General features: G+C 42.5%; 1 protein-coding gene across 1 annotated transcript in view; it reads right to left on the bottom strand.

Moving 5' to 3' along the window:
• Nucleotides 1-16,129, bottom strand: part of LOC122808423 (carcinoembryonic antigen-related cell adhesion molecule 5-like) — a 1,123,850-nt gene extending 1,107,721 nt beyond the window's left edge. The window contains exon 1 of the mRNA XM_044079385.1: nt 15,781-16,129. Within this exon, the coding sequence (XP_043935320.1) occupies nt 15,781-16,129 (349 nt within the window). The remainder of the gene's footprint in view (nt 1-15,780) is intronic.
• Between the last annotated feature and the right edge of the window lie 4,934 nt (nt 16,130-21,063).

The raw sequence follows: 21,063 nt of genomic DNA on the forward strand, positions 1-21,063 counted from the left end.
ACTGCTGTGAACTGGTAATGACTGGCTGCCAGACAAAAATGCAGGTGTCTCCTGGAGCATCTGTTCATTTTGATATGATAGTGCACCACCTTGAGATCCATAGAACACATCCAATCGTCTTTGCATAGAAGTGGCAGAATGGACTGGATCAGAACCATACATACCTTTGACTTCTTGACATACTGATTTAGGTTACTGAGATCCAGAATTAGTCTTAGGTCCCCTGTTTTCTTTGGCACCAAAAAGAAGCTTGAATAAGATGAGAATCCTCTTTGTTCGGTCGGGTCCTCTTGGATGACTTAAGTTTTTTGAACTTTTTGAATTACTACTCCCTCTGTCTTGGTGGCACACTGAGCAGTTACCTCCTGGGACATGATGGTGAAGGGGAAAAGGGAATGTATTAATCTCTGGATGTTATGCATAGCACCCAGTTATTGTTTGTTATATTTGTCCAGGCATCTAGGTGCAGAGATAGACAACCCCAGGCTGCCTCCAGACATGGACAGTCAGGCAGTGCTTCAGAAGCACTGATACAGCTTATCGGGGAAAGGTTCCCTGAAGCCCTGATTTTATGGACCCCCCCCCCTGACTCTGGGGTGGCACCTACCACTAAAACCTCCCCCTCTGCCTCTGAAGGAAATATCTCCATGTGGGTGTTGGAAAGGCCCTTGATACTTCCTTAACAATCTCTGGTTCCTAGAAAAGGTCCTCTGAGGGCTAGAAAATTTAATCCCCATGGCAAACAAGGTCATTCCTTCATGTTCACTGTGGGTAAGTGTATCTTTCATTGATGGTCCAAATAAGGAGGAACCATCAAAGGGGGCATTAATGAGTGATGCCTAGAAGGATTCTGCAAACCCTCAAAGCCTCATTCAGGCATGTCTCCTGATGGCTAAGCCTGCACAGGCTGCTCATGAGGTGCCTTCCACAGTATGTGACATCAACCTCACTGAGGAACTGGCAAGGGAAGATAGAGTCACCAGTTGGTGAGAAACCTTCAAGTACTCCTTGACATGGTCTAAGCAACAGAGTTGGGTAGCTGTTTAAACAGGTATCGCTGGAATCGGGTGAAGTGTGCCAGATAGTTTAATGACCACAGTGCAAAAGTAGCTGAGATGTAAACACACTTTCCATGTCTGTCCATCACCCTGGACTCCTTGTTTGGTGGATGGACAGTGGAGCTTTGTTCAGCTAGCTCCTTTTTTGTCACTGCTGACACAATAATGGCATTAACCAGGACATCTTTACTCCAGTACAAGTGGTCAGAGGGTGGACTGAGGAACCTAGCAGGATGCTTAGGTATAGGCTCAACCATGTTCTGTTCCTTCCAAGCCTAGCGGGAAACTAAATCTATGAGCTCATCCACTGGGGGGGGTCACCCAAGACATAGCCAGGCCTGCCCCAAAAGCCTCCAGGAACACCAACTCCTCAAAAGAAGGAGGTTGGGAGGACCAGCCACCTTTCTGCCATAGGAGTCCTAGGATGTCTCTGAAGGAGACCTTCTCAGGTGGCGATCTGTGAGATTCTTCTCCCTCATCGAAATCAGTGTCCTCAGTGAGGGACTCCATGGGGAGTCTGTGGCACTTCTTGTACTTTTTATTTCGAGGGACCTCCTCCATTGGATGTTCTGGGGACTTATCAGAAAAAAAGAGGATTCCTAGGGAGAAGTGGTCTGGAGGCTCCTCTGGGTAGGCTGACATATGGTAGGAGTGATGGGCTCAGTCCTCAGACCAGAAGGAGGACAGGGAAGATCCAAGGTATGAGGGACAGTTCTCTGATTCTAGAGAAAGCCCTTTCTGTAACCTGGAAGGCCAACACACCTGGAAAGACCCCTTCCCTCTCCCTCAGAGCCAAATCCATTGGAGGGGAGAGAATGGAGCCAGCACCGGATCCAAGGCCTCCAAACAGAACTGGACCAGAGCTGTTAAGAGCAGAGGCTCCAAGAGGAAGGGATGGATCTGACAATGTCAGACCAGAAGCAGATGCCAACTTCTCAGCTCCAAGAACCTCTCTGATCCAACAAATTTGGAGCAGGGCTGGTCAGAGACACAGACAGAGTTGAGAAAGGGAGCTGTCTAGAATCCAATAAAGACTCTTTCTGGTATCCCAGATCCTGGGGTTCTAAAACCACAGCCTGAATTGGAAAAAGAGTCTGTAAAGTATGAGATGGAGCTCTCATGGATCCAAGATGGGATGGAAATGACAAGACCCCCATCTGGATCTGAGATACTGAGAAATGTGCGCATCATCCTGTTCATATTGGCCTCTGTCATGCTTCAAAAAGCTGAGGAAGGGTGTCCTGGATTTACTCCGTATCTGCAGAATCTTGGAAGGGGGAGTCAGAGACACTTGTTTCATATGAAACATTTGCATCTGGCTTCTAACTGTCAGATCTGAGGTGGCGCTACTTGGAGTCAGGCAGCGTGAAATCACTATAGGTCCTGTCAGATCCGAGGAAGCTGTAGGATCCAAGAATGACTTGTCTTTTCTCAGATCTGAAGCAGTCAGATCCGAAATTGTTTGCCTTTTTTCACTCAGCTCATACAAAGCCCTTGGGGAAGCAGACAGAGTGTGCCTTTTGAGATCCTTAGAGCCAGAAAGCTTAGGTGGGGTTGAGCCCCAACAGAAAGAGAAGATGCTGGCAAAATACCTCCTAACCAACCTAATCACAAAAGGGTTTGCATCCAGATCAAAAGAGGTCATTGTGCCCCTCTACTCATCACTCATCAGACCCGTCATAGAGTACAACACCATATTTGGGATGTACCTTACAAGACACCTGCAACAGCTGGAAAGACCACAGAAGTACCTCGCCAAGAGGATCACGGACCTCAAACAGATGCCCTATGCAGTTCAACTGAAGAAACTCCAGCTGTACTTGGTTGCATACCGCCTGCTCAGAGGTGATCTCTACCTGACATACAAGGCCATGTCCAACAGAGAATTGATGGACATGCTCCACCTAAAGAAAACCTTATCCCCTCAAGCCACACGCTCTAGGGATCTAAACCTCACCACAACAATAAATAGGACATGCTGGAGGGATAGATTCCTGTCCCAGAGACTTCCCATGCTTTTGAACAAGATTCCAATCTACATTAGGCAGAGCTCTTTGCTAGAACTCTTCAATAGAAACCTTGATGAGTGGATGGGAAACAGAAAGCTTACCCCAGGGATCATTTCAGTGGATCTGCTGGACAGAGGCACAGGGAACAAATCTAAGGGGGCAGCAAAAGCCAACACATTCTGGCAAGGCTTATAAATGCCTTTGGGCAGATAGTCTAGTACCTACCTATGAACCTATGAACCTAAATTATAAACTATTAACTTTAAACTACTAACACTTTATAAGGAAAGGATTTTTTTTAATATATATAAGTCTTTTGAAAAGTAAAGGAACAAACAACATAAAAATAAATAAGACATGATTCCATCAGCTTTAGTTGATGGCAGCTCAGGTAGTTATAAAAGATCCCATGCAGAGAGAGAGAGAGAGAGAGGGAGGGGCTTTTTCAGCATTTTCTTGAGACTCTAATGACACACATAGCCTTATTTTATAGTTAGCATTTGATTTGTCATATGGGCTGCAGCTGATCTTTTGCTTTAAGCCAACAAGTTCTAAGTGGCATGCTTATGTCACATATAGCAGAAGAGAAGACATTCAGAAGAAGAAAAGAAAATTTAATGGGTGCCAGGAGATTGTCATTGGTATCCTGGCATGACTTTGTGCATCAGCGTCTCACCATCTTGATGTTTGGGTCTGCTAGGTGACTGTCAATAAAAACTTGAAATAATTATCTCTCAAAAACAGAAATAATTACTAACTCAGTAAGAAGGAAAAAAGGCTTAATTGAAAGTAATTAAGTAAACTGCTTTCTGCTCTAGCAGTGTTATACCAGAAGTTGTGCTGATATGCAGGGATTTGGAAAATAAAAGGAGAAAAGTTACTTTCAAGTAGACCGAGGTTACTGCTTGAAGCTAGAAGTCACCTGTTTGTAAAGTGAAAATGGTGTGATGCCCATGCCCTGGCCCAGCAATCAAGGAGCCTCAATCCTCACCACTAACACCAGTAGGGGACGTCTCATATTGGAGGAAAGGATAACAAATACACACAGTAAAGTGCAATTTCCCTTAATCACACATAACATATAATTATTAAAGATCACAGTCAGTCAGGGGCTGGTTGCTCCCTTGCTCTCCAGGTCCCCAATAAGACTCCCCACTGGCACAGCTATAGGGTCCAGATCTCAGCCTAGTGGGCAAGCTAAACCCTCCAGAACACTCTCTGTCCAACCAGTGCTTCATGTCCCTGCCCAAGTAGCTGACACTCACACACACTCACACACTTTGAGAAGAGTTTATACAACCACATGTCAGACACTCCTGGGAAAAGCTGGCACAGGTTCTCCAGCTGTGCCCCTTTTTACCAGACTATATGGTAGTACCAGCTGCCACCACCCACTAATATTTATCAGCTACTCAAAGGACCTTAAACGGGTGCCCAATTATTACTCTGCAATATTATTATCCAATTGGTAGTATAGCCCAGGGCTAAAGCTATTAGAGTTGATTTATACAATTTACCAAAGGCATGCAAGTAGTCTAAAGAGCTTAAATTATCGTTACAAAAACAGCCACAGTTGAAAGGGTTTAAAAATATTTAATAACAAATAGTCAAAACACAAGACAGTACTTTTTACTACACAGTGCTAGTCAAGAGTTCAGAGATCACAGAGAAATACTTAAAATAATTCAGTAGTACAGTTCTGACATCACAGAAAAATACTTAAGAGTAATATTTCTAGTTTCTAGTTATTTCTAAGAGAAAAACACAAGTCTAAGATAAACTCACATATAGAGCAAGACAGTGCTGGTGAGTTGGATGGCCAAGACAAAAATGCTTAATGCTCTCTGATTCTCTCTGATTTTTAAAATCACATTCGTCGTTCACATTACATCATTCTTCACAATTCTCTGGGTTCCCAGGCTAACAGAAACTACATTTACATTCTTCACCTCTGGGCAGAAACCATAGCAATAAAGGACATTTATGCAGGCAAAGTCTGGCCATTACCTCTGGCCTTAAAACAATAGACAGGATGCCTCACTCAACTTATTGGCTCCGAGTTTTAACATCAAAGGGTCGCAACATGCTTTACTTGGTCAGTAGAGTTCACTGTTGTTATATTTTTTCCAGTTCCACATGTAACACTATTTTTACCATTTAAGAAAACAAGCCTGTGGTTTACATTAATATTTACAGATGACAGAATTATCTCCAAAATTCTATCTGGCTAGGCTGGCAGCCTTCATCTATCTTCACCCAATCTTCACATACCCACCCCCCACCCCCAGAGAATGCAAGCTAGTTTTTTAAATGACTCTTGAGAAACGCTGCTTGAGGGAGTTAGGTCTGTCTGAGTATACCTTACTCCTGTTTCCTGTCTTGATAGCCCATCTGCATTGGCATTGCTAATCTCACTACGGTGCTGCATGGACATATCATATGCTTGCAACCCCAGGCTTAGCAACTTGGCATTTTGCTGGCTGGCTCTATTTAACCATGTTAGGAGGTTGTGATCTGTCATAACAGTGAATTTCCTTCCATACAGATAAGGCTGAGGTTTCTGCAATGCCCACACTATGGCTAGACATTCCTTTTCTACAGTTGCATAGCATTCCTCCCTGGGTTGGAGCCTACGACTCAGATAAACCACTGGGTGCTCTTCCCCCTCTGAATAAATCTGGCTAAGTACAGCCCCCACCACATGGTTTGAAGCATCCACCTGCATAACAAATACTTTGCTGCAATCTGGACTGGCTAACACAGGGGGTCTTACCAAAGCTTCTTTAAGCTTCTGGAAAGCCTGCTCACATTCTAGGGTCCACACTACCTTATATGGCCTGTTCTTCCTTGTCAGGTCTGTGAGGGGAAAAGCTATGGTACTATAACTGGGGATGAACTTTCTGTAGTACCCTGCTGTCCCTAAAAATGCCCTCACTTGCTTTTTAGTAACAGGTATAGGCCATGCCTGAATGGCTTCCACTTTGGCAGGTTCTGGCCTTATCTTACTACTCCCCACTCTGTGTCATAGGTAGAAGACCGCTCCCATACCCACCTGACATTTGCTCATCTTAATGGTCATCCCTGCCCTCTGTAGTCTGCCCAGCACCTCCCTGACATGCTGAAGGTGCTCTGGCCAGGAATGGCTGTAGATGGCAATATCATCTAGGTAAGAAAGGGCAAACCCCCCCTGCTCCTGCTAGGATATGATCTACCAGCCTCTAGAAAGTTGCTGGGGCATTCTTAATCCCAAAGGGCATCTTTGTGAACTCATACAAGCCAAAAGTAGTCACAAAGGCTGACTTCTCTCTAGCACTGGGAGTCAAGAGCACCTGCCAGTAATCCTTGGTAAGATCAATGGCTGTAAGATACATAGCCCCACCCAGCTGCTCTAGGGCTTCATCTGTCCTGGGCATGGGGTAAGCATCTGACTCTGTGTGACTATTTAATTTCCTGTAGTCCACATGGAACCTGGTGCTGCCATCCTTCTTTGGCACCAGCACCACTGGGGAGGCCCAGGGACTGTTGAACTCTTGAATTACCCCTAGTTCCAACATCTCATGTACCTCCTCCCTCACAGTCTGTTTGACTCTCTCAGACACTCTGTAAGGAACCTGCCTAATAGGCCTTTGGGGTCCTGTATTCACATGGTGCTGCCCCAGGTGGGTGCACACTGATTTCCCAGTGAACATTTTCCCAAATTCCTGCAACACTGCTCGGATTTCTCAAACCTGGGTAAGAGATAGCTGCTGGGACATTGCTACCCCTTCCACTGAGGTGTCAGCCCGAGCCTCACTGAGGAGATCAGTCCCCAGATCTCCCTCAGACTCCTCCTGAATTCCACTGCAAATGCTTAGCACAAGGGCCTCCCCATCATGGTATGGTTTCATCATGTCAGCATGGTACAATTTGTGCCCCTGCCTTCTACCAAGCAGTTCCACCATGTAATTAACATCACTTACCTTTCTTACCACCTTGTAGGGTCCCTCCCAAGCTGCTTGCAGCTTGTTGTGTCTGACAGGAATGAGAACCATTACCTGCTGCCCCATAACATAATCTCTAGCTCGAGCATTCTTGTCATACCACACCTGTTTCTGTTGTTGGGCTTCTGCCAGGTTCTACTGGGCCAAGCCCATGAGTTCCCTGAGCCTTGTCCTGAGGTTTAGGATGTATGCCACAACAGACTCCTTGTGAGACTCGCACTCATCTTCCCACTTATCTTGAATTAAATCTAGAGGTCCCCTCACCCTATGCCCATACAGCAATTCAAAGGGTGAAAAACCTGTGGAGTCCTCTGGAACCTCTCTGTAAGCAAACACCAAATGGGGCAAATATTTGTCCCACTCCCCTTAAACTGATCTGCAAATGCCCATAGCATGGACTTGTTTGTAGAGTTTAACCTCTCAAGACAACCGTTAGACTGGGGATGGTAGGGGGTGGCCTTCATGTACTTCACCCCACAATACATCCACAGACAAGCCAGCATGTCTGACATGAAATTGGGCACCTGTATCAGTCAGTATTTTTTTTGGGAAACCTACCTTGCTGAAAATCTTTAACAAAGCATTTGCCACCTTCTCTGCCTCAATAGAGGACAAAGCCACTGCCTCAAGGTATTGTGTAGCATAATCCACTACCACTAGGATATACTTTTTCCATGTGGAACTTGGGGTACTCAGAAGACCCACAATATCCATAGCCACCCTCTGAAATGGCTCCTCAATCACAGGCAAAGGCATCAAAGGAGCTTTCACCTTGTCTCCTGCCTTGCCTACCTTTTGGCACTGCTCACAGGTCCTGCAGTACCCTGTTACATTTATGAAAATTCCAGGCCAATAGAAGTTCTGCATAATATGCCTCTTTGTACATTTTATGCCTATATGACCCGCAAAGGGAATATCATGGGCTATGACTAGAAGCACCAGATGGTAGGCTCTATGCACTACCAACTGCTGTACTCTCTCACCTTCTAGCCCTCCCTCAGGGGTCCACTCTCTCTACAGTAACCCTTTGTCCCAGTGTACAGATTCCCCCTTTCCTTGAGAATCAGGTGCCTCCCTAGCTACCTACCTCAGGCCTTGCAATGTAGGGTCTGAGAGCTGAGCCTGTTTCAACTCTCTCCTTGTAAACTTTCCCAGCTCCCCTTCCACAGGAAGTCTGGCATCCTCTGACAGTGGTTCCTCACTGTCAGCCTGGGTGCTACTACTCACCTCTACCTTTGCAGTCACTCTGTCCAAGGGACCATCAGTATCCCCAAGCAGCTGTGGCTCACCTTCATTCTCATTGCTACAGGGTAGCTACCTCCCTGAAATAACCACCTCACCAGTCCTGGCTGCAAGTATGCAGTCTGCCTGCGTCTCCCTCAGGCTCCCAGACTTACCTGCTTGTCTCCAAGCCTGACTGCGTGTAACTGCACAAGCACAGGGTACTGAACTATCAAAATCATTCCCTATCAGGACATCTGCAAGTATACCCTCAAACACACCTACTTACTGGCTTCCTTTTCCATCCTCCCAGTCAAGGTGAACCCTAGCCAAAGCTATTTGGAATGGGATACCGCCTAAAGCCCTGAATGGAGTAGACTGCCCAGGCAAGTAGTGCTCCTCTGTAGCCATTGTAGGCTTTACAATGGTTATATCAGATGCTTTGTCTCTCTTGGCAATGGCCTCTTTGCCTTTCACTACAATAGGATTTAACCTCTGGGGGTAGTTTGGTACCCTTGTTGTCCCAAGACACCCTACTATTGGCATTTTGTCTTTCCCACTTTCTGGCTTCCTTACCTTTTGTTCCCCACCTTGCCTCTGAGGACACCTGTATGCCACATGGCCCCACTGGTTTCATTCAGAACATTTGACCCTAGCTCCTGGATGTGTACCTGGACTAGTGGCTTCCTCTGCTACTGGCAGATTCTGTTAGGGCAGTCTGTGCTGCCAACCCAGGGTTCCTTTAGACCCATGAGCAGTACTGGGAGTCCCTTTCCTGTGCAGGGCTGACCTGCTTGCCAGGTGTAGGTCTCCCTTCTTCCCCAACTCATCTGAAGTAGCACATTGTCTGTCAGCTAACCAGATCCTCATGTACTCAGACAAACTGCTAAGGGCTTGTTCCCTTGCCAAAAGGTCTGCCAGCCCTTCAAAAGTGGTGCCCTGACATCCACTCACCCACCTATGGAAATAAGTGCCCAGTTCAGCAACATATTCACACACACTTTCATCTGCCTTGTGTCTGTGCTCACGAAACTTTTTCCTATATGTTTCAGGTGTTAGCTTAAACAATTCTAACAAGTGATTTTTAACAGCAGTATAATCAAAACATGCAATGTCAGACATTTTTGACAAAACAGTTACAGCTTTACCATAGAGTAAGGGGGTCAGGAACCGTACCCATAGCCTTTGGTCAACACCATACTGTTTGCATACCCTCTCAAACATATGACTGAAGCTATCAAAATTATCCTCCTCTTTAAACTGCGGAAGAAATTTACTGACCTTTTGTGCTTCTGGGGTCCAGTTACTCCCTTCCCCATTACCTCCATGACTCTGGCAAAGAGTCATCACCTCCTTCTCATGCTGCCTCTGCCTCTCCTTTTCCTCAGCTTCCAGGCGTAGCAGTTTCTCATTCTCCATAGCCTGCAAACATCACAGTTTCTCCTTGTCCTCACTCTCTAGATGCCTTACTCTCTCAGCTGCTTCTACTTCAAAACGTCTGGCATCCAACTAAAGTCTCTTTAGCTCCAGATGGATTTTTAAGTCCTCTGCAGAAAGGTTGAGCTGTCCATTCTCCGAGGGTATTATATTTCCACTGCCAGTCTGATTGTCCTCCTGGATGCTGTTTTCTGATGCAGCTGTAACCAAGGCTGCAATCAGGTCTGCCTTAGTCAGGTTTCCATGCACTAGCCTGGTACATCTCCACCAGCTGGCTTCTTGTCAGCTTTCCATACTCCTCTGCTGACATGCTGCTTGCACACCTTGACTAACTAAGCTAACAAAAGAAATAAACAAATTGTGATCTGATCTCTGAGTATTCACTCCGTGGCTGATTTAGAGTACAAAAAACATTCAGAGCTCACTGTACACCAGTTACAGGAATTCACTCTACCCACACCACTACAATCCAATTAGTATTTGCCGACCAATTAATATGTGATATGGATATCCCACCACTGCCAAACAATTAATATGTGACGCCCACACCCTGGCCCAGCAATCAAGGAGCCTCAATCCTCACCACTAACACCAGTGAGGGGCGTCTCATACAGGAGGAAAAGATAACAAATACACACAGTAAAGTGCAATTTCCCTTAAGAACACACAGGGATCACAGTCAGTCCAGGGCTGGTCGCTCCCTTGCTCTCCAGGTCCCCAGTAAGACTCCCCACTGGCACAGCAGCCTAGTGGGCAAGCTAAAACCACCAGCATGCTCTCTGTCCAACCAGTGCTTCATGTCCCTGTCCAAGTAGCAGACACCCACACACACTCACACACTTTGAGAAGAGTTTATACAACCACATAGACACTCCTGGTAAAAGCTAGCACAGGTTCTCCAGCTGTGCCCATTTTCCCAGAATATACAGTAGTACCAGCTACCACCACCAACTAATATTTATCCAATTAATACTGTGCAATATTATTATCCATTTTGTGATATAGTCCAGGGCTAAAGCTATTAGAGTGGCTTTGTACAATTTACAAAGGCATGCAAGTACTCTAAAGAGCTTAAATTATCTCTACAAAAACAGCCACCGTTGAAAGGGTTTAAAAATATTTAATAACAAATAGTCAAAACACAAGACAATACTTTTTACTACACAGTGCTAGTCAAGAGTTCAGAGATCACAGAGAAATAATTAAAATAATTCAGTAGTACAGTTCTGACATCACAGAAAAACACTCAGTCTAATCTTTCTAGTATCTAGCTATTTTAAGAGAAAACACAAGTCTAAGATAAACTTACATATAGAGCAAGACAGTGCTGGTGAGTTGGATGGTCAAGACAAAAATGCTTAATGCTCTCTGATTCGCTCTGGTTTTTAAAATCACATTCCTGGTTCACATTACATCATTCTTCACACTTCCCTGGGTTCCCAGGCTAACAGAAACTACATTTACATTCTTCACCTCTGGGCAGAAACCAAAGCAATAAAGGACATTTGTGCATGCAAAGTCTGGCCATTAACTCTGGCCTTAAAACAATAGGCAGCATGCCTCACTCTAGACTTATTGGCTCTGAGTTTTAACATCAATGGGGTCACAACATGCTTTACTTGGTCAGTAGAGTGAACTGTTGTTACATTTTTTCCAGTTCCACATGTAATACTATTTTTACCATTTAAGACACCAAGCCTGTGGTTTACATTAATATTTACAGATGACAGAATTATCTTCAAAATTCTATCTGGCTAGGCTGGAAGCCTTCATCTATCTTCACCCAATCTTCACAAATGGTTACAGTAATAAGAGTTCAGAGGTTGTTCATTGTACTTCACAGTTTCTGGAACAGTGATTTGACTTTTGTTGTTGAATATATTTAAATTGGAGTTTTAGGGGAGGTGGGCTGACTAGGTCATAAAGGAAAAAAGTCAACAACAGCCTATATTAGGCATGCCCAAGAAGCTGGCAGTTAGGTAAAGGTAATATAGCTGTGAGGTACTGATTAACTGCTTTCTCTCTGTCCTGGCTTCAATTTCATTACCTTCAGCTGGCAAATGTAAAATATATTACCTACCTTAACCCTTTACTGCGTTTGTCTAGTCTACTGTTGGGGGAATGTTGGTTCACGTATGTAGAGAGATGCGCAAAATAAAAAAAATAGTACAATGTAATCTTTTTCAATAATTATATTTTAATATCTTCTTATGGCAAAAATATGAAAAATATAACTAAATAAATATGACAAACATGACAATTTTACATCACTATTGTGCCAATTTAAAGAGTTAGCATACAGATCCCAGTATACAGACTTACAAGAAAATAGTAACAGTCAGCAACAGGACCATGACATGTTTTATGTACACAGCAGTACAGATAATGCAAAGTCATCCAGCAGAATTTATATCTATATATAGCTCCGGGGTTTGATTCTCACATGGGGTAATTGGCTAGGCTTAAAATGGTCCCTGAGGACAGTTAGCCTAGTACTAATCTATGAATATATATATATATATATATATATATATATTTACATTTTATATGGGTCTACTTCATATGACCTAAATTTCATTTGACTGAAATTCATTTGACTGAGACCAAAACACTGAAAGTTCAAAAGACGGAAAACTCATTTGACTGAAACTCATAACACTGACACATTAAAGTAAAAAGTATATACCCTTTTCCTCACTGTAGTGTGTTCCTGAAGTTAGTATATATAGTTAGGAGTGGTGCCCCAACATTGGGGGGTGTGGGGGGGTGAAGCCCCCTACATAGTTTAGGTAAATATTGCTTTCTGCAAAGAGTTATTCATTGCAGTTATAAATATCCATGTGTATGGTTTAAAATGCATAAAGTATGTGGGGGGGGGTTGTGTCACCCCCCCAACTATGTACACTAACTCCAGATTCGCACTACAGTGGGGAAAAGGGCATATACCTGTAGACCTATATATATATATATATATATATATATATATATATATATATATATCTACATATACACACACACACACACACACACACACACACACACACACACACCATGTCTTTTCTAATGAAACCAATTTATCCTTATGAGTCAGAAAAAGAGATATCGAAGATTTATTTAGGTAACAAAGCTTGTTGAGGTGACAACATAAATCTGGAAGTATAATTGTGGTCCAAAAAAATCTGTGTGGATATTTAATTGAAAATGTTCCTTGCCTAAAATGACTTTTATAACTCGAATGAAAATCCATCTCTGTTTAACTAATGCCCTGTTATAAAATGCGAGCCAAGCACAAATAATTGTAACATGGCTAGTAGTAAACGGCAGTATACAATAAGAAGTGATGTCATTTACAGTCAGTTTTATCTTTAATAAACCCGAGCCCACAAAAGGATGAATTGATTTGCATGGCCAAAAAAAACATGGAGCACATCAGCAACTAAACTATCCTCACATATTATAAAGTGTATAGATAATTTAGCTATATCTGCTAAATAAATAGTGTAACAGGTAGGTAATGTGTATAGACAAAAATATTGTCAAATAAGTTTAGCACAGGGTAAATCTTTTATACATTTTCCCAAACTAATTCCTAATCAGGAAATACATTAAACATTTTAACAGTGTTAAGTAGTTTAAAATATGTATATTGAGCATTATGAAAAGCTTACTACTGGAATGCATACCTCTCAACCACTTAGTACAAGAAATCTGGACAAAACCTAAAATAATGGGGGGCAAAGGTTCAAAAATAGGGACATATTTTAATATTGCTCTTACAAATATAAAAACTTTCTAGAAGAATAGGATTTGAGTTAGCATGCATTTTGTGGGGATGCAAGTCTGATACTCAAATGTATGTCATTATTTATCGTCAGTCCAAATGTACGTCATTATTTATTAATGTCAATCCTCTGTGATTTGTCAGAAAACCACAGTTTTTAGGAGGCAAAACCCAAAATATAAGGCAAAAATCTGGACTCTGCAAAAATCTAAACATTAAATAGGTATGCTGAAATGTAAGGAAAAGACAGATCATGACATGCACCTGTGTTTACTTGTATCAAATGTGAAGACTAAGAGTAATTCAGCAACAGCAGTTATCCTAGCATTTACAAGCAGGATGGCATTTTTCTTAATTTTCAAACAATTCCTAATGTCTTCAGTTGATAATATTGCATTCTTTTCAGTAATGTGACACAAGGAAATAACTACTGCAGCAAATTGTGAAAATCTGAAAAGGTTGTTTTTGATTAAAATATTATGACTGTTAAGAAGTGGTTGCAGTTTAAGCAGTCAAACCTCCTTGGAGGATAATGAACCTCTAAGATTAAGGGCTTAGTATATAAGATGAGTTTTGAAAAAGTATACACTAGAATTTTATGGCAATATGAAAACTGCTTATTAATTATTTAATTACCTTAATCCAAGGGGACATTAATTAGATTTGACACAAACTAATTAAAAATACTAAATAGTTTTACCATCCTAGACAATGAGTAGAAAAGTTGTAAGATGCGAAAGTTAAATCATCCTCTACTTTTTGGGTTTGAGATGTTATTCAAACTGATATGAAAGATGTTGTTCTCCTAAAGGAATTTCAGCATTATTTTATTACAACATTTATGGAAATCTGTTGGAATATGCTAAATCAGAAGTTACAATTACAAAAATTGAAAAGCCTGGGAAACATAATGATATTGATGACAGATGATCTAACCAGCCTAATTTGAATTTACACCTTGTTTTGAAGTTATTCTCAATTTTAGACAATGTTTGATCAAAATTCAGTGGAATAAAGGTATGATTATCATGTTTGTACTTTACTCATAACTACTACAGCTCATCCAGAGATGTTTTTTGCTACCAAAGGAGGGATATGACCTGTCCTACCTTGACCTTATTTTTTGTAAAAATCTGATTTGTAAAGTATAATAATACTAATATTTTATTGTTATCAATTGCTCATTGGTCAGTATTTTAACTGCATCATGTATAAATAATTGTCAACACATCACAATCAGTTTTTGGTTTCTGAAGAAGGTTTTCAAAAACGCATTGTTAGTGTTTCGCGTTAATTAAAGAGTTCTTGTGTGTTGGATATTGGCCTCAGTCTCAATACCTTTATTTGGTTTCTCCATTGCGAACTTTTGTGGTTGTTACTAGCATGGTAGGCAGCAAAAGTTAGAGTGTAGGATGCATGTTCCAAGAAGCAAAAGTCAAGGGTGGACACAGAGAGAGCCATCACATCCCTATATTATACGCAGCTTCAATGCACAATTATTTAACAAGTTTGAATAGTAATAGCACCTTTTTCTCATACTGAAAGTATCATCAGTGTTGATTAATTCTGAGAGTACTGTTGTGAATACTTTACACCAAGGATGTGCCTGCAAATAGTCACTGATCAGCAAACTACCCTGGTAAATGGAAATAAATGAATACAATAAAAATAAAAGTCAGACCTGCAGTGAGGGGCAGGCACATCCTAGAAATGCCTTATGATATGATGCTACCTGAAGCATAAATGAAAGATATGCTAGATAGAAAAGTAAATGGTGGGGACAGGTTGGATACTTTCACTGTACTGAGTTGTCATGGTATGCAAGTGGATGCCTGCACAAAATGCGGGCTATGTTATCATATTCCTTTAAGAAGGTACGGTGAAGGGTCTGTTACTTCAGCCCCCCGCAGCCATATGGATTTGATTGGCTTGGAACAAAACTGCTGGTGGAGCTACTAAACTGGCTGGTGATTAAGCTGGTGATGGTACAGTGATAGGCTTAGCAGCCAGGATAGGTGGCAAGATAAAGTAAGGAAGTCTACTCTTAATGGCTATTCTGGTTAAATGGAGTGATAACTCTGGTCGGACTGGGTTATTGGAGTAACTGATGCAAATTTTGCTGATGAACAAAGTAATTTTTTTATAATAAATAAATGAAGGCTAAGGTAATATTCAGTTCTACAAATGAGAGATATAGCACATACCACTTAGAATTCAGTAGTTAGTGACTTATGCCTGTTTTCTGACATTTATCATTGTAGTGTTTTCATAACATGCACTGCATAAGTACTCACCATACACCTTAAGTTCCACTGCATCACTTGTATTATTGCTCACTGGGTTTGTCACAGAGCAGCTGTAATTCCCTTCATCATTTTCTTCTGCGAATGATATGTGTAAGTCTGGGCTGTCCTCACTGCATCTAAAGCCAGCACTACAGTTAATACTCTGGTTGTCCTTATACCATGAAAAAACTGTATATTCTCTATCTGGAATCTCACATCGTAAAGTAACATTGTGTCCTTGCCCCACAACCTCTGGATTGACAGTAATGTTGGGTTTAGGCAACAGTCCTGTGAAAGGAATAAGAATAAGAATTCTGTTAGTTTGACATACATAACATGCATGGAGTGTAATATCCATAGTAGTACACAGAATAACTAATAAAGTTACACTGCAATCTACTGAGTGTTTTAGATATTCAATGAAATATGTGACAAGACTCTGAGACTCTATCCATCATATCTGGTGAGCTGTAGTGATGCAGAAAGATTTAGTTTTATAGCAATCTGACAAAAAAGAAAAGAAAAGCCTACAGTAAAACCTTCCTGATCCCAAAAAATAAGTTATTACAAAAACACCTTGCAAAAGGCAGTATGAGCATATTTCAATGTCTTTATCTTCAAGATGGTTTGTCCAGCCACACTAGTATATGTTTATATGCATGTATTTATGTGTGTGTGTGTGTGTGTGTGTGTGTGTGTGTGTGTGTCTGTGTATGTGTATGCAGGATATGCCAGAGCACTGTTGAGCTAAAAGAAGCCCTGCTTCTAGAAATGTCTAATCTGTAGTGTGAGACAAAGTTATGAGTCTTTGACCAAGTGGCTGCAGCACAGACTTCATCAATTGAGGTTCTAGAAGAAATTGCAGATGATGTAGCCATAGATCTGGTAGAGTGGGCTTTTGGAGGTTGAGGCAATTCATTACCTTTTTGGGAATAAATATGAGAAATGCAATCAGTAATCCATTGGCCAAGGTAATTTTGGAAACTGCTTGACCTAAACGAGTTGGTGAGAAGGATACAAACAGTTGTTCAGACTTTCTGTACTACTTTGTTCTGTGGCTACTTTAGGTGTGAAGGAAGGGTTAGTTCAAAAAGATACACTGTCTTTATGGAATATGATGTAAGGAGGTTTGGTTGATAAGGCTTGGAAGTTCAAATACTGTCTTAGCTAAAGTAATGGCCACCAGAAAAGTTGTCTTCCATGAAAGAAATTTCAGGTTGCAACTGTAAATTGGTTTAAAAGGTTTTAAATACGGCCTTGAAGAACAACCCGTAAGGTCCCAAAGGGGGATCTTTTATTGGAGGTCTAAGTAGAATTATGCCCTTCATGAAAGCTTTACATAACTTGGAAGTAGAAAGAGAGGAAGATCCCTCTCCAGTATGAAAATAAGATATTGTGCCCAGCTGAAGTTTTATAGTAGAAAAAAAAAGTCATCATGTTGAAAAAGAATACTAGGAAAAAGGAGAATGGCCAAGGTAGGAGGAGAGAAAGGGTCCACATTCTCCTCAAAAACCCATAATGAAAATCTCTAACACTTCCTGTTACAGACCTTTTAGTGGAGGCCTTCTGAAAATCAAAAATTATGTCACAGACTGGAGGGACAAGCCTGAAATTTCTTACAATTACTGAAAGTGGAGAAACCAAGCAGTCAATCTGAGGGTATGAAGACTGGGGTGCTAGTGTTCTGATGGGTGAGAAATGAGGTCCTGTCTGTGATCCAGTATCCATGGGGGATACTTGAGGTGAGACCATAGAAAGGGAAACCATTCCTGACAAGGTAAGAAATGGGCAATGAGGATTACCGAGCTCTTCAACCTGCTGGCTTTCTATAGAAATTTCTGGATCAATGGTAGAGGGGGCAAGCACAAAGGAGACGTGGGGACAATCATGGACTAGAGCATCCCTTGGTGACTTCTCCTTTGGGGGATCAGAGCAAAGAAATTGTTGTCTAGGGGAGAGGCAAAAAGATTACAACAAGGCTGGCTCCAATGGCTGAAAATCTTGTTCACTACTGATTAATGGAGAGACCACTCATGAGGAGTCAGAATGGACATACTGAGACTGCCTGCCAGTGTGTTGGTTTTCCCCTGAATGTGTGTTGCAATAAGAAATCAGTTTGAAGAGGTATCACATTCCCAAACTCTCATGGCTTTCTGCATAACGGATATGACTGGCTTCTGCCTTGTTTGTTTATGTACCTGACCGTCATATTGTTTGTATGAATAGCAACATTCAGCAGAGGGAGAATGTCCTGAAAGGCTTGCAACATTAGAAGGACTGATGTTTTCTCAAGGACATTGATATGCTACTTGGTCTTGGATAGGGACCACGTACCTTGGACCATCTTTCCCTTGTAATGCCATCCTCCATCCTAATTGGGAAGTGTCCATGGTCACTGCGGATATTGGGGGGAAGACAGAATGGCCAGAGACAGGTCGTCTGAAAGCATCCACCACTGGAGATAACATCTGCAGGTTAAAGTCATTTTGATGGGAGAAGATAGATGCTGGTAAAGAACAGACCACAGAACAGCCAGGGTCCATTGCAGAACCTGCATAAAAAATCTTGCTAGGAGAATTACAATGATTGCAGCTGACATAGACCCCAGTGCTCTGAGTATTCTCCTTGCTGGGGGGGGGGGGTATAGTGAGTCCTGAACTTGTTGTCTCAAAGATATTATGTGATGTAGGGATATGTAGGCCACTTTTGTTATAGCGTTGAGCTGCATTCCTATAAATTCTAGATTTTGTACAAGAGTCAGATTTGATTTTGTCAGATTTATTGTAATGCCAAGGGAATTGGAGATCTGAACTAAGTAATCCCTGGCTTGTAGTAGTTGATGCCTCACTAGTGCAGTAAGGAGCCAATCGTCTAGATAGGGAAACACCTGGAATCCTTTTAAACTCATGTGAGCTTCCTCAACTGCCAAACACTTGGTAAACACCCAGGGGGCTCTGGTGAGTTCAAAGGGCACTACTCTGAACTGGTAATGATTGGCTCCCAGACAAAAGCACAGGTGTCTCCTGGAGCATCTATTCATTTTGATATGATAGTGCACCTCCTTGAGATCTACAGAACACATCCAATTATCTTTGCATAGAAGTGGCAGAATGGACTGGATCAGAACCATACGGAACTTTGACTTCTTGACATATTGATTTAGGTTACTGAGATCCAGAATTAGTCTTAGGTCCCCTGTTTTCTTTGGCACCAAAAAGAAGCTTGAATAAGATCTGAATCCTCTTTGTTCAGTCGGGACCTCTTGGATGACTTAAGTTTTTGCACTTCTTGAATTGCTACTCCCTCTGTCTTGGTGGCACATTGGGCAGTTACCTCCTGGGACATGAAGGTGAAGGGGAAAAGGGAATGCATTAATTTCTGGATGTTATGCTTAGCACCCAGGTATTGTTTGTTATATTTGTCCAGGCATCTAGTTGCAGAGATAGACAACCCCAGGCTGCCTCCAGAGATGGAGAGTCAGGCAGTGCTTCAGAAGCACTGATAGGGCTTATCGGGGAAAGGTTCCCTGAAGCCTTGATTTTAGCAACCCTCCCCCCACTTCTGGGGTGGCACCTACCATTGAAACTTCCCCCTCTGCCTCTGGAGGAAGTATCTCCACGTGGGTGTTGGAAAGGCCCTTGATACTTCCTTAACCAAGCTTTTTGCCCTCCTCTCTGGTTCCTAGAAAAGGTCCTCTGTGGGGTAGAAAACTTAATCCCCATGGCAGACAAGGTATTTCCTTCTTGCTCGCTGTGGATAAGCGTATCTTTCACTGATGGTCCAAATAAGGAGGAACCATCAAAGGGGGCATTAATGAATGATGCCTAGAAGGATTCTGCAAACTCTCAAAGCCTCATCCAGGCATGTCTCCTGATGGCTAAGCCTGCACCGGCTGCTCAAGAGGTGCCTTCCACAGTATGTGACATCAACCTCACTGAGGAACTGGCAAGGGAAGATAGAGTCAGCAGTTGGTGAGAAACCTTCAAGTACTCCTCCAACATGGTCTAAGCTACAGAGTTGGGTAGCTGTTTAAACAGGTATCGCTGGAATCGGGTGAAGTGTGCCAAATAGTTTAAAAGACCTTAGTGCAAAACTAGATGAGGTGTAAACACACTTTCCATGTCTGTCCATCATCCTGGACTCCTTGTTTGGTGGATGGACAGTGGAGCTTTGTTTAGCTAGCTCATTTTTTGTGGTTGCTGACACAATAATGGCATCAACCAGGATACCTTTACTCCAGTCCAAGTGGTCAGAGAGTGGACTGAGGAACCTAGCAGGATGCGTAGGTATAGGCTCAACCATGTTTGGTTCCTTCCAAGCCTAGCGGGAAACTAAATCTATGAGCTCATCCACTGGGGGGGGGGGTCACTCAAAACATAGTCAGGCCTGCCCCAAAAGCCTCCAGGAACACCAACTCCTCAGGAGAAGGAGATTGGAGAGCCAGCCACCTTTCTGCCTTAGGAGTCCTAGGATGTTTCTGAAGGAAACCTTCTCAGGTGGTGATCTGTGAAATTTTTCTCCCTCATTGAAATCAATGTCCTCAGTGAGGGATTCCATGGGGGAGTCTGTGCCACCTATTGCACTTTTTATTTCGAGGGACCACCTCCATTGGGTGTTCCTGGGACTTATCAGAAAAAAAGGGGATTCCTAGGGAGAAATGGTCTGGGGGCTCCTTTGGGTAGGCTGACCTATGGTAGGAGTGATGGGCTCAGTCCTCAGACCAGAAGGAGAAAGTACAGTTGTATATACTTACCATAAATGTAGATGTTCGAGTGTATTCACTGTTGCAGTCATCACACTTGGGTTATCTGCCTGCAGGTAGCCCTCAGTCAGCCAGAATACCAGAGTCTTGGGATTTCTGCATCAGATGCTGTTGCCTCTTCCATGACATCAAGTTGTCAGAGGTATAAAACAGGCAGCCGACGCCACTGCATCAGTTCTTGCCCCAAATATCAGGAGCCCCCTCAAATAGGAAGTCAGTATATGGTGTGGAACATTACCAGTTAAAAATGACCATACAGAGGATAGGTAGAAAGGAGAGAGAAAAACCAGGGAGCTGGAGGGAGGGAAACCAGGATTGCAACAGTGAACACACTCGAACATCTACATTTATGGTAAGTGTACACAACTGTACTATGTTCTTCACGTTTCACTGTTGCAGTCATCACACTTGGGTTGATTCCAAAGTTGAGGAAGGGTGGAGGCAGTCAAGAAGTGTTAGGGCCGGCTAGCAGGCTTCATAAGACTGCTGTAGCAAATCCAGCTCTGGATTTAGAAAAAATAGGTAAGTGG

Source organism: Protopterus annectens, chromosome 8.part0, assembly GCF_019279795.1.
Source record: "Protopterus annectens isolate FY-2018-M chromosome 8.part0, PAN1.0, whole genome shotgun sequence".
NCBI lineage: Eukaryota > Metazoa > Chordata > Ceratodontiformes > Protopteridae > Protopterus > Protopterus annectens.